This window comes from Labrus bergylta, chromosome 24, assembly GCF_963930695.1.
Source record: "Labrus bergylta chromosome 24, fLabBer1.1, whole genome shotgun sequence".
NCBI lineage: Eukaryota > Metazoa > Chordata > Actinopteri > Labriformes > Labridae > Labrus > Labrus bergylta.
The window spans coordinates 12,226,996-12,240,022 of NC_089218.1; the positions used below are offsets into that span (position 1 = coordinate 12,226,996).

Below are 13,027 nucleotides of genomic sequence, written 5' to 3' on the forward strand. Positions count from 1 at the left end.
AATTAGATTTCATAATTATTAGTAGTTAACTGGTCACACCATTCTTCCATTTTGCTCATGAGATTTATAAACACGTCACAACCGCCTGAAGGTCATCTCACCCCAAATCATGTTTAGTTGAGAACACTGGCAACTGCACTGGTACCTAAACCGAATGTGACTTAACACCTCAAATATGAGGTCTCACCTAGCAGATAGTATCCAGCCTGCAAGATTATTTTGATTCAAACTTTTACTGATTTTATTATTGTCTTGACAACAGCACGGATCACCAGGCGCTGTCTACTGTCTGCAGCGCTGCTCGCACACTGTCCTGTGGCGGGAATGTTTGTGTCTGTAAATGATCGTCATTGCATTGTTGTTCAGAAAATTATCAAATAAATAAAGTTCACAATCAAAATCATATTGCAGGCCAGATATTTAGCTGCCGAGCCAGTTGCAGACCACTGAGTTACAAACAAATTTGCTTAATAAATGAAAAAGGGATTGGCGCGACAAAATCCATACCTCACTATTGAGCTACTTTGAATCAACACCTTCACAGTGACAGATAATCAATTTTTGTCTTTTTTTCTGTTTTCCTTCACTCCCCGTTCCCCCTCAGCTCTTTATGAGGGAGCTGCAGCAGTGGCAAGGACAGGTAGACCAAACCAACGCCATGGCAGACAAACTTCTTACACTGTATGCCAATGACGACACGCACAAGGTCACCCAGGTCAACGACAACATGATTGCTACCTGGACACACATAAGCAAACGGTAATAACACACACAAGCACTGTGTTTATTTTAAAATAGATAAACTCAAATTGCAAAGTGGAGTTCCTTAAGGTTCTGTTCGGCCCACTTATTTTCTTGTTATCTTGCTATTCCGCTGCACCTGAAGTTATACTCATTGCAGTCTCCTTTTCAACCTGTGCATACTCTTGTTGAATGTATGAATTATTAATGATCTTTGACAAACCAAATGTAGTTCAAAAAACATAGAATTTTCCTAAATGTATTCTCTTATTTTTACAGTATTTTAAGTGAAACACTAGAAGATGTTGGGTTTGCATTAGCAGTGGCTAAATCAAGGTGTAATGGAGCTGAAAAGGAGTTAACAAACAGAGACGCTGTTTGTTCTTAGTGTTGGTTTGTTGTTTTTTTAATGTCTGCACAGAATTCAGAGGTGATAAAAGTCCTTTTTTTTTGATCCAACCACTTGAAATATGCAATGAAGTTTAGTATATTAATGGATGTAATGTAGCTGATATGGGTTTCTTTGCAGTGTTTCAGACAGGGAGGGAGCTCTGGAGGGGGCCAAGAAGCTACTTCAGCACTTCTACCTCGACCTGGAGAAGTTCCTCAGCTGGCTGACGGAGGCTGAGACCACCTGCAATGTTTTGATCGACGCCACCAACAAGGAGAGACTGCAGGAGCAGCCGGGCGCGAGGAACCTGCTCGCACAATGGAAGGTTGGAAACATACAATCCTCTGGTTATTGAACTATTTAATGATATTTATTGGAAACACACTCTTGACATCATGGAGGTCATGACAGAGATTTGAAGGTGGTGGACTGATCGATTATATCACTGACAGAATTCCAATCATATTTAATGCACGATTCAAGGGCTTACACAAAAATCATTGGGCCCATATGTTGATGTCTAAGGTGTGAGTGTAGAGAATTTAAAGGGTTGGAGAAGAGTGAGAACACTAGAAATAGCAGAAGATCCCTTGAAGTCGAATAAAAAGGCAGGCTCCCTTCCATTTTATGACTGACCTATTAAAGGAGGCCTGCTCTCCCACTGTGTGTGTGCGTATTAAAAATATTTTTACCATTTTACCTCCACAACTCCTGGTTTTACAACTCTTTTATAGCTAAAGCAATTTATCCCCTTACAGTTTTAACACTGGATGTTATGTTGATCTTTAATGGAGCAAATCAAGGGATCCATTTATGTTTTGTATGTGGCTGCTTTTAAGAATTTTATTGGAACAGAAGCCGAAGAATTTGGAGGAAGAAAGAAATAGCATCACCTGCAGAAACTCACAGAGAACAAGACATCAAAGTCCCGCCCATACTGTTGATTGACAGCTGTCACATAGCTAGCAATTGAGGACACTCATACAGGATCACTTAGTTATTTTGACCCAAAGTTTAAGACTCTCTGCCCCAGCTGGTATGACAGGAATGCTGACATGGCAGCATTGTGAGTTTTCATTGGTCCGTTGATGCCTGGCAGACAAGTGCAGAAATTCCCCCCACTGCATTGTGGGTGTTGAAGGGAAGGCTCTGTTCTGTGAGAGAACATATTTTGACCCTCGGCTGTCACCCTGCACCCACACATGCTTTCTGGTGGAGCTGCGTGTGCACACACAAACACACAGACAGACATACGGACTACAAAAGACACATACAGGCAGCATTTTGGAGATGTATTTCCACATACACAATGTTGCAAATTCATGTCTGTGCACACTTCCTTTCCACACACACAGAGCTCAGTACAACAGCAGCACTGTATGCAGAGCTGTGATGGTCTTCTGTGTCCAATTATAATGGCGGACTGCGGTGTAGCGTAGCATCCAGAGAGCGCACACATACACAAAAACACACAGCACGCAGATAACGTTTAATTGGAAAATAAGCGCGCTCATCGTTTTATGCAGCCTTTCAAGTTCTCTCTCCTCTTCTCTCTCTTTTTCACCCCCACTGTCTTTCCAACTCACTCTGACTCACACCCTTTTCTTTTTATGGGAAACACACTCTCCCTCTATCCCTCCCTCTTCCTCTTCCTCTTCATCTCCAAATCTCCCTCTTTGTCACACATCCACACAGAGAGCTTTTTTATACAGTCACACTGGGAGCTAGTCTCGAGGGAATAGAAGAGGCAGAAGATGTTTCTTCTTCTTCTTCTTCATGGCGTCTAGCTTGGGGATTCCAGAGTAAAGTTCTGAGGATGCTGCGCAGGAAGGTTTACCATGTTCAGGTTTGGAGTGTTAATCAAGCGCTGTTCTCTTGTGAAATCAGCAAATGAAGGTTTTTTTTTTTTTTTATGAAGATTGAGTCCATATTATTTAAATAGTAGATTTTTTTAGCTCATCATTAAGTGTTGAGGTCAAAGGTGAATAAATTAGATGAGTCTCAATGTTTAAAATACATTTTTTTTAATGTATTTCATTTATTTCGGTATAAATTTTCTGTCTACATGGAAAGAAGTGCTTTGTTGTTTTTGACTTTTTAACTGTCTTTATCAAAGAACCAGTTGTCTAGAAATGTGCTGATTCTGCACCTCGGGAGGCATAAAGGTCAACTAATGGACATGTACGATTATATTTTTGCCCAAGTGTGATAAAAAACAAAAGTCATGATATCAATTTCAAATGAAGACATCAAAGTTAGAGCCCATAAGGAGACACAGGGCAGGGTATTTCTCGACGTGTTCAAAGGGATCAGAGAACATTTAGATCACAGGAGAAACTGCTGGAAACTTTGTGAAGATAAAGCTGGATCCGCTTTAATGCCATGCAGCAGCTTGACTGTCTCCACTTCTTTCTATTTGTTCTATTCCTGTCTGTGTCCTGTTCTTTGCTTCAATGACCCATTTTCCCCCTCAGGTAACATTAACATTTCATGTCGTCTAATTTATCTTGTGTGGAACATTCTTCTACAAGATATTTTCCTCTTTCAGGACATTTTGAGAATTTGTAAAGCTTCAGTCATCCTTCTGATGCCGTGTAAAGGACAAAACTTCAATGCATTCTTATGTTGTCGATGAAAGTTAAATATCTGAGATGGCAGGAATTGTTAATAAAAAAAGATTCCTGAAATGACACCTACATGAAGCTGGTTGAGGTGTAAGCGCTTCGATTTCTTAGAGTGCACATGCAGACATAAAGAATAAAGTGGCATCCCAGTTTGACCTCTTGTCATATAGAATTCACTCGGGGATGAATGAAAGTTTATTTGTGAAATATGTAGAAAACATGTCATCTTGACATATACTTAGACACTTGCATGAAATCTACATGTAGAAACTACAATGATTAATGACACATAAGTGTTCTTTTATGCCAAACACAATCTTTATTTTCACTTTACAAAGATTGTTTTCTTGAAGTACTGGATTTCCTCCCACCGTTTCTTTCAGGACATTTAATTATGGATTTGAGTGATGAATTGTCCTCACAGGTGGGACCACCACTGTTGAAGTAACAAGTTGATTCAAGGATGAATTGCACATCTTGACATTTCAGTTCTACAGAAGGCTCCATCCACGATGCATTAAGCCCTGCATTATGGCTCAATCCTGCTGCTTGCTGCTTTTAGAGACTAAATCACTTTCTCAGATCCTGATCCCATTACTGAGCACTCGAGCAATGAAAAAAGTGAATTCCTGAAAGATGGCTGCTATTATCCAGAAAATGAAGTGTGCGCTTCGATAGAATTTACTGCTGATGCTTTTTTCCCACTGACTCTTTCTGTGTGTGTGTGTGTGTATGTGTGTGTGTGTGTGTATGTGTGTGTGTGTGTGTGTGTGTGTCTCCAGGACCTCCAGGCAGAGATTGACAGCCACACAGAGCTGTATCACTCTCTGGATGAGAATGGTCAGAGGATTGTGAACTCACTCGGGGACTCGGAGGATGCCGCTCTGCTCCAGAGACGCCTGGATAACATGGGCCAGCGCTGGAACGACCTGCGCAACAAGACCATGAGTATGAGGTGAGGGCAGCCGTGGTCACTGCTGCACAGAACAATGATGATGCCCAGCTTCTGTTCAAAGAAACAATAGACTTTTATCAAGTCCAAAAAAACAAAAATGACTGTGTTTCAGGGCCCATCTGGACTCAGAGATGGCCCCTTGGAAGAGGCTCCACATGTCGCTTCAAGAGCTGCTGAACTGGCTTAGAATCAAACGTCAACAGCTGGAGCAGGAGCCACCTGTAGGGGGCGATGTCCCTGCAGTGCAGACACAGCTGGACACACACAGGGTAGGAGGAAACAGATACACAATGTGTGGGACACCAACAGAGACACTGCCTGTCTACTGTTAAAAAATCGAACATTCTGCTGATTTAGGAGCTTTTTCTAGGGCCCAGAGCACTTCACAGTGCGACGGACCCAATTGAAATGCAAGGAATTATTATAATTCAGATTGATTTTAGAAATTCAGCTCAAAAGAAAAAAAAATGTCTTCGTTAATTTGATATTCATAAAGTCCCTCAAAATCCACCCTATCACAGACGTGAACTACCTTGGTTTAAAGTTTCCTGAAAGTGTACCACGGAGTCACAATAAAACAAAAAAAGACTTTTCTAACCTTCACCTCTATGCCAGTGCAATCAGCATTAACAAGCCCGTTTGATACGTTCATGACAAAGCCCGGCGGAAGCAGCCATTAATGTCTGAGACTTCATGTCTCTCCCTCTCCGACATTATGCAAATCAAAGCCTCTGAATAAATGGAAAGTATGGACATACAGGTTAAATGAAAAACCCATTTTATGCACCACTTTGTGCAAAAAGGCGAAACGATTGGCTTGGCTGATTTGGTTATTTCATGTCTTAACCTGCATTAATTCTGCAAAATGGTGAGTTCCTGCAAATATTCATTAGGAAAAAGCTTTTAGTCCAAACATTTCATAATGAAAATAGACGTGTTTTAATGGTCACTCAGAAACATGGACGCTTTGATATCACAGAGACAGTGTATTTAATATGCACACAATACATTCAACCTTTTCAAAATGAATTTGATCCATTATAATAATCATATCTAAATATATATATGTATATCTTTCATTGCTTTAAACCTTATCTGCAAAGTTTTGGTCATCTGGCTTTTTCAAAACTGTAACACATCAGTAGCCAATGGTAACCACTGGTTGTCATGGCAACAATAGGTGCCTGTATTGTAGTGACCTCCCACTGATGATGAGCACACATTGACACACGCAGGTGTCTTCAAACAGTTTATCAAGAACATGTTCTCACCTTGAAGAGATCCTTTTCAAGTTATGACAAGAGGATTTTCATTTTCATTTGATGATATTATAATTTATCCATGCAACAGATTTTTCTGCTTTCACAACTATCTTTTCTTGTCAAGTAAAAAAGATAAGTGGCGTATTATTGGAATGATACATTTCCACATGTTTTTTAAAAAGAGGAGGATGTAAAGAGTCACTTTAGGCCACATTCATCACATATCAAGATACATCCAGATATGTAGCACGATGCGATGACAAATTATATGTACATGCTGCTTGGATTTTATTTTGAGGTCTATACAGTTTGAATGTGTGTGGATGTGGTCTTTCTAACTACGTAGAACAATTCAAACCAGACATATTTACACATTGAAGTTTTTACCTTCATGATTTATGTTGCTTTCTAAAATATCAGGATTTCTTCTGATACAGACAGCTGACGAGTCCACAGTAATATCCACCTATCAAACGATTCCTTTTCTACAGTTCATTTAAGCTCTTTTGCTTTAGTTTTTGGTCTGTTCCTAAGTTAATGTTGAACCTTACTTTATTTAAAAATAAATGAGTAAACTTTTAATGGTTTTGATAATTTGACAGTACTTAACAGAATATATGTAATCATCACAATGATCTCATTATCACAATTATATATCAGTTGTAACTTGAAACAGGAAAAACACAATTGAAAAAGGCCAAGTACCACAAGATTCAAATTGTAATACCTGGTTATCTTTAATCCCATTAAAGTAGTTACATGTTTCTTTGTGTGTGTGCGTGCGTGTGTGCGTGCGTGCGTGTGTGTTCGTTCACAGGGCTTCAAGAGAGACATGAGAGCCAAAGAGCCGGTTGTGACCAAGGCTCTGGATGATGTGGGAGTCTTCCTGTCTGAGCTTCCCCGAGAAACGCCCTCACCTGAGCAGAGAGGTATTCATTAACATAGGCTCTCATCATGTTGTATACAGGCTGGGTAAAGAATGTATATCCTTTTGTGGCTCTTTCAGCTGGTAATAAAGGTTCGCTTACATTTGAGCCCACCTTGCAGCTGCCATTTAAATGAAGAAACGTAATGTAAAGATGTTGATGTTTAGTTCATCTCTGACTCTGGACTCTCTGGACTCCTAGTAACAGCCTGATAACAAGCATGCAGGGTTTCTTGCAGCACCTTCCGCACCATGGCAGCAGCCTGGTTACCATGCTCTTTGAAAGCAGCTGAACTTTAACTGTGGCCCATTAAACCCATTCAGCTGCCAACTCAAACACACTCAGAGAAACATCGAAATAAAGGCTAAACTACAGCTGCTAATCACTGCCGCGCTGAGGGAAACGAGCACTTACTTCCTCTTAGAAAGTCGTTCTGGTGCAGAGAATAGACCTTCCTACAGGCAGCGGCTGAGGACGTCTTAAAAAGCAGAATTGATGTGTTGTCTTCTGAGTGCATGACATTTTGTTTGGTTTGAATTCAGCTGGCTTCTCCACAAACAGCCTGAGTGGTTTGACATATAAGTGAAACAGTCTCTAAAGAGGCGCTCTTCGTTGTCACAGTTGTTCCTTATGCTTCTTGTTTTCTTTGAAAGATGTGTCCTTATTATAACTCATCAAAGTTAGAACTGTGCCAAGGTGATCCCATTTAAAAGACGATTACATCAGGAGGATATTCATGGAGCTTTTTCTCTCTTTTTATCAAAACTTCTCCCAACAAATGTGTTTAAGTGAGTCTTACATTTTCTATTTAATAAATAGGGACAACACTGTTATTGGACTCCATTATCTTAATACAAGAAGTAAAAAAATGTCAACATCACTGTATTGCTACCTTCAAATATCGATGCCTGAATGTGTTTTCTATGCTTTAAAGCAGTAAAGACAGTGTTTTTCTCAAAGCTTGCTCTTTCTGTTACCCTCAGACATCAGCCACGAGGAGCGCGCCCAGAACGTGGGGCGAGTCCTCCGCAAAGAAGCAGACGACGTGATAACCAAGTGGGACAACCTCAACGCTGACTCGGCTGCCTGGCAGAAAAGGCTGGAGCTGGCTCTGGATCGGCTGATAGAGCTCCAGGAGGCTGAGGACCTGCTGGATGGGCAGCTGAGGCAGGCCGAGATGGTGAAGGACGCGTGGGAACCTGTTGGTGACCTGCTAATAGATTCACTGCCAGAGCACATCGAAAGAGTCAAGGTCAGAATGAGTGACAATTTGCCGTCCGTAAAGGTCAGGATGTACATTATTAGAATAGTTAGCCCACCCTGTATCTATCAGCCATGACAGTACACTGGTTAGAGCCCCTATTAATGCCTGTATTACACTTAAGCCTGTCAGTGTTTTTTATACATTAGCAAGCATTAAACAAGCAGGAAAAGTGAGTTTACATGATGGATGCATCTGTTTCTCACTGTTCAAACAACTGAGGTGAGACACAAGACTGAACCGAGGGCTGCTAACAGCCTGTCTGTGTTTCCCATCTGTCCTCGCACCACTGTCAACAATGCAGCATAACAAAACTCCTGTGTGTGTTTGTGTGTGTGTGTGTGTGTGTGTGTGTGTGTGTGTGTGTGTGTGTGTGTGTGTGTGTGTGTGTGTGTGTGTGTGTGTGTGTGTGTGTGTGTGTGTGTGTGTGTGTGTGTGTGTGTGTGTGTGTGTGTGTGTGTGTGTGTGTGTGTGTGTGTGTGTGTGTGTGTGTGTGTGTGTGTGTGTGTGTGTAGGAGTTCCAGGACGAGATCGCTCCAATTAAGGATGATGTAACGCACATGAACCAGTTGGCGTCCACTTTTGGCCCACCGGACATTCAGCTGACACCTAGCAACCTGGAACGCATCGAAGATCTCAACACGCGCTGGAGGCTGCTGCAGGTACAAACTCGTGCACACACACACACACACACACACAGACACACACACACACACACACACACACACACACACACACACACATGCACACACATGCAAACTTACTCAGGTGTGTAAATGCATGCTGACACATATGTGGTAACAAAGAAGCACATAAACTCATCCACACCTCAAAAAATACACCAAAGTTCTGAAGAAAAATAGTTATTGAGTTATCAGAACAATTCAGTAATTATACTTTATATAATATGATGACATTAATGCCTCACAGCCAAGGTCAGCTTACACCACTTTGAAAGTGTGGTGTGTCTGAGTGTATGTTACTTCTTGGGAGAGCTGTAATGAGGACAAAAAGTTCACACACACACACACACACACATGCATACACATACATACACATAAACACACCCCATGTGTGAGTGATCAGAGGCAGCGCAGGGTGGGCCTCTATCAGTCTCAATAAGCCCAGTGGCAGCCATGCTGGAAGCCAGACAGTGATTGTTACCGGGCGTGACAGATAGAGCCAATCAGCTGCCAGAGAGACGCAGCTAACACCGAGGAGTCCCAGACGGAGATGGGTGCCTTGGTGACACCACAGTGACGGGACCAGACGGCTAGTCTCTCTGAAGTTAGCACCTGACCAGATGCTTACACACACACACAAACACACACACAAGCCTTTGTGTTGTGGTGAAGGTGAGGGCATCAGTGCAAATAGACAAAGGGAAACACAGTGATGTGATTTATGGATTTTTGAATGAAAAATCATACTAGACATTATTTGTCAAACTTTCAGTAATTGTGCTTGACCCTAAATGTTCTAGAGACACAAATTACATCAAAACATAGAGCAGACTGTGAGTAATAACAATGATTAAATAAGCAGCTGAATCAAATGCATAATTAAAACTTGTCTGTGAGTACAGACGGACCTACACCATCACCTGAGCTGAAGCCTGATGGCACATTCTCTGAAGTGTTCTCATTTAATGGCTCTGATGCTAGTTTAGAGCATAAGTTTAGATGGTGATGTGTTAGCATTTGTGCATGTCTCCCATATTGCTGCAGTAGTCTCAGTCAATAATGAGCACATTAATTAGCTCAAACTCCAACATAACATACTCAGTCTTAATTTTCATTGCCTGAAAAACATGGAAAAAACGCCCATTTGACTGCTCGCAATGACTTTGCTAATATGTTGCAGTTAAGGCTCTGCATGAATTCAAGCAAACAAATAAGTCTTACAGCTGTGAGTGTACTCTTGTGAAAAGTCCAGGAGAGATATTCCTAAAACACCAATTCCACATAGTGTGACCTCGATTCATCTGAAAGAGTTTGGAAAAAGAAATTCCCAAATTCGAGTTAAAGTGAAGGATTTTTATCATCTTTCCCTTTAACCTGGCAATTTACTATTGTTTCCATTCCAGGAAAGTAGACTTATTTCTGTTTACACTGATATGAAACAGAAAATGGTAAGCAGAGACTTGAGTATTGCATTTGGACAGAAAAGAGGGTTTAAGTGCCAGTTTTTTAAAAGTCACTCTCCATTGCAGGTGGTTCATTGGGAGCAGAATGTTTGCCCAGGAAATTTTGGCAACACATTAAATGGCAGGCTGGTGAAGAGATATCTGTGTGTATGTGTGTATGTGGGTATGCCTGCTAATGTGAGAGTGTCCAATGTGTGCTTTTGTGTTTCCTGATACACTTAATGTGGCTTCAAATTGATGTGAGTGCTTGTGTTTGTGCATTTGTTGTTTTAGTGCGTGCATGTGTTGTACCTGCAGATTCAGGTCATTTTAGTCGGTCCACACTGTTCTTCTGGGGCCATTAAAGTTCAAGCTGATTGGTCAGTATCCCCACACTGTGCACTCTGAGTAATTGCGACAAATTCCTCCTCAACAATCCTACTCTCGTTTTTTGTAATTCTGATTAGGTTACCGTGGCTACGGGGAAAAGCAACTCAGGCAGAAATGGATTGGGTGAGGTGCATTCGAAGGTAACTCCATCGTTTGGTTTTATGTCTCATTGAGGCAAAAAAAAAAAAAAAAACTGATCATCACTGTCGTATCTTCATCTACATCTGTTCTCCATCTCATACCATGATGCACACAGACGCACACTCCTCTGACAGTGTGTCATCTGTGGCCTTCTCATTTAGGTTGTGGATGGCATGCAGGACGGTTAATCAGCCAATCTGTCTACTCAAACTGGATAATAAAACCTCTCAGTTCCCCAGCTTCAAGACTTCCGTTAAAGAAAAGTTGATGCGTCTTTAAGCTTCCTGTGAATCACTTTTTTACTTCCTGGAACAAAAATCTGTTGCTAATCAGTGTCTGCCAAAGCCCCGCATGCCGGCCAGAGCTGCATGTGTTGCCTGGGAACATTGGATCGTTGAACATTGTGTCAGGAAGCATCCGTGGTTACAGACAGTTCCTCCAGGGATGCTCAGGATGCAGCGAGTTGGCAAGTGTCACAATGTGACTGAAATGACACCTGTGACTGTGAGCATCAGCTGGGAATTATGCTTCAGATTAAAAATGGCTTGTTGGAAACAGCAGGTTTCAAGAAACTTTCCTCAATAATGCTGAAAATATTTATCACCCCTTAGGCTGCAGAATTTTAAATCTGAAGCAGAAACTGTGTGATGAACAGTGGATGCGACGCATTTATCTTCTAAATAATGAATGTAGACTCACGGAGCAGCAGCTCAGGAGTGGTTTGGGGCTTTCTGACCTTTATATGCCATCCTCCAAAGGCTGTGTGAGTGTTTGGTTGTCCAATTGACTGCCAAAAAATAGAAGCTCAGGGTTTCTGTCTTCAAAACTTCAAACCAACATAAAAGACAATGTGCCCACCTCTTATTTTGAAATTGATATTGTGTAGTTGTTAGAAGGCTAATTTACTACAGCTAAGGAAAATATCACAGACTGCTATCATACAGCACTTACACCAAGGCTCAACCTCTCATCCTGCTGTAAGAGAAGAAATCTCTGTCAGTATACAAGTCCTTTGTGTTACAAGGGAACGATTCATACAATGATGATCACACTTGACATGTGTATTGCTGTGGACCCGAGGGAGTGACATGTTGGCGTTCTCCAAACTGGCTCGTCCTTAGACAACAGTGCGGGCGTCAGTAGGAGCCCAGGGGATTGCAATGTCAAGTGTGAAGTCAATCAGATAATTGGTTCTTGGCAACGCCTTGAACGGGAACTTCTTCGCTTGTTTCTATTTTTTAATGGACAAGTCCAGCAGTGAATGAGGTTTAAACCAGGGGGGGCCCTTTTGAAACACAATGCAAGATATGTTTGCTGACAAAGCATATACTCCTGGTGTACTTCTGTTTATTTGTATTTCATTTCTTACTATTTGATCAGAGGCTTTAATCCTAATGCTGAGTATCACAAGCCCTTGTACCTTGTAAGTCTTTAAGTGCATTAATATGTAATGCAAAGCAGACTTCATAGATCATAGTTTATTATCTCACTCTTACCTGGCCTATCCATCCTCTTCAATCGACGATAAGTAGCTGAAGGACACTTCAACATGTACGTTTTTGATATTTCCAGAGTGTGCTTATCTTTTACGAGTTATTGTGTCCATGTTACTTGCTGAATGTTGTCACTTGGACCTTGGTTTTTTTATAGAAGGTTTTTTCAGACTGTTTTCTTCTATGCACATGTGTGCATTCTGTTTCCCCCCCCCCCCCATTTTTTTTCTGCTTTACCTCTTTGTGTTTAGTTCATCTTCTGTAAGTCAGTTGAGGAGTCATTCCTATAGTCGTCAGTCCTTCAAATACAGTTAAAGGGACAAAGTTTAAGGTGGAATTTTCATGCCAGCAGTGCGGTACGTAAAGTGTATACAATTGCAAAATGTGCGCCAACAAATCCCGCCAAGAAAACAGGTGTTTAAATTTGGATCAATGACAAGCTAAGTGTTTGCAGTTTAGATGGGAATCTGTGAGCCAGGAGACAAGTGTGTATTACCCCCGCTGGGCTTAGCCCCACCTCTCTGTGTGTACCTACAGGGCCGTGCTGATTTGGCACAATTATCTCAACTCCATCTAGATCGACAGCTCATTCAGAGCTGAAGGAGACTCACAGGAGACTGCATCCTCTCTAATTCCTCCACTACAAATTCAATTATCGCTTCCATGCTTGTCTGTGTGTCTCCTCCCCTCCCTTTCCTCTCCCTCAGTGCCTGCCCAT

General features: G+C 41.5%; 1 protein-coding gene across 2 annotated transcripts in view; it reads left to right on the top strand.

The window, feature by feature from the left end:
* Nucleotides 1–13,027, top strand: part of dmd (dystrophin) — a 238,097-nt gene that overhangs the window by 178,217 nt on the left and 46,853 nt on the right. For both annotated transcript variants that reach the window (XM_065952214.1, XM_065952213.1), the window contains exons 58-65: nucleotides 605–759; nucleotides 1,271–1,457; nucleotides 4,539–4,711; nucleotides 4,824–4,980; nucleotides 6,791–6,902; nucleotides 7,883–8,151; nucleotides 8,676–8,822; nucleotides 10,753–10,815. In XM_065952214.1, coding sequence (XP_065808286.1) covers nucleotides 605–759; nucleotides 1,271–1,457; nucleotides 4,539–4,711; nucleotides 4,824–4,980; nucleotides 6,791–6,902; nucleotides 7,883–8,151; nucleotides 8,676–8,822; nucleotides 10,753–10,815 — 1,263 coding nt within the window. The remainder of the gene's footprint in view (nucleotides 1–604; nucleotides 760–1,270; nucleotides 1,458–4,538; nucleotides 4,712–4,823; nucleotides 4,981–6,790; nucleotides 6,903–7,882; nucleotides 8,152–8,675; nucleotides 8,823–10,752; nucleotides 10,816–13,027) is intronic.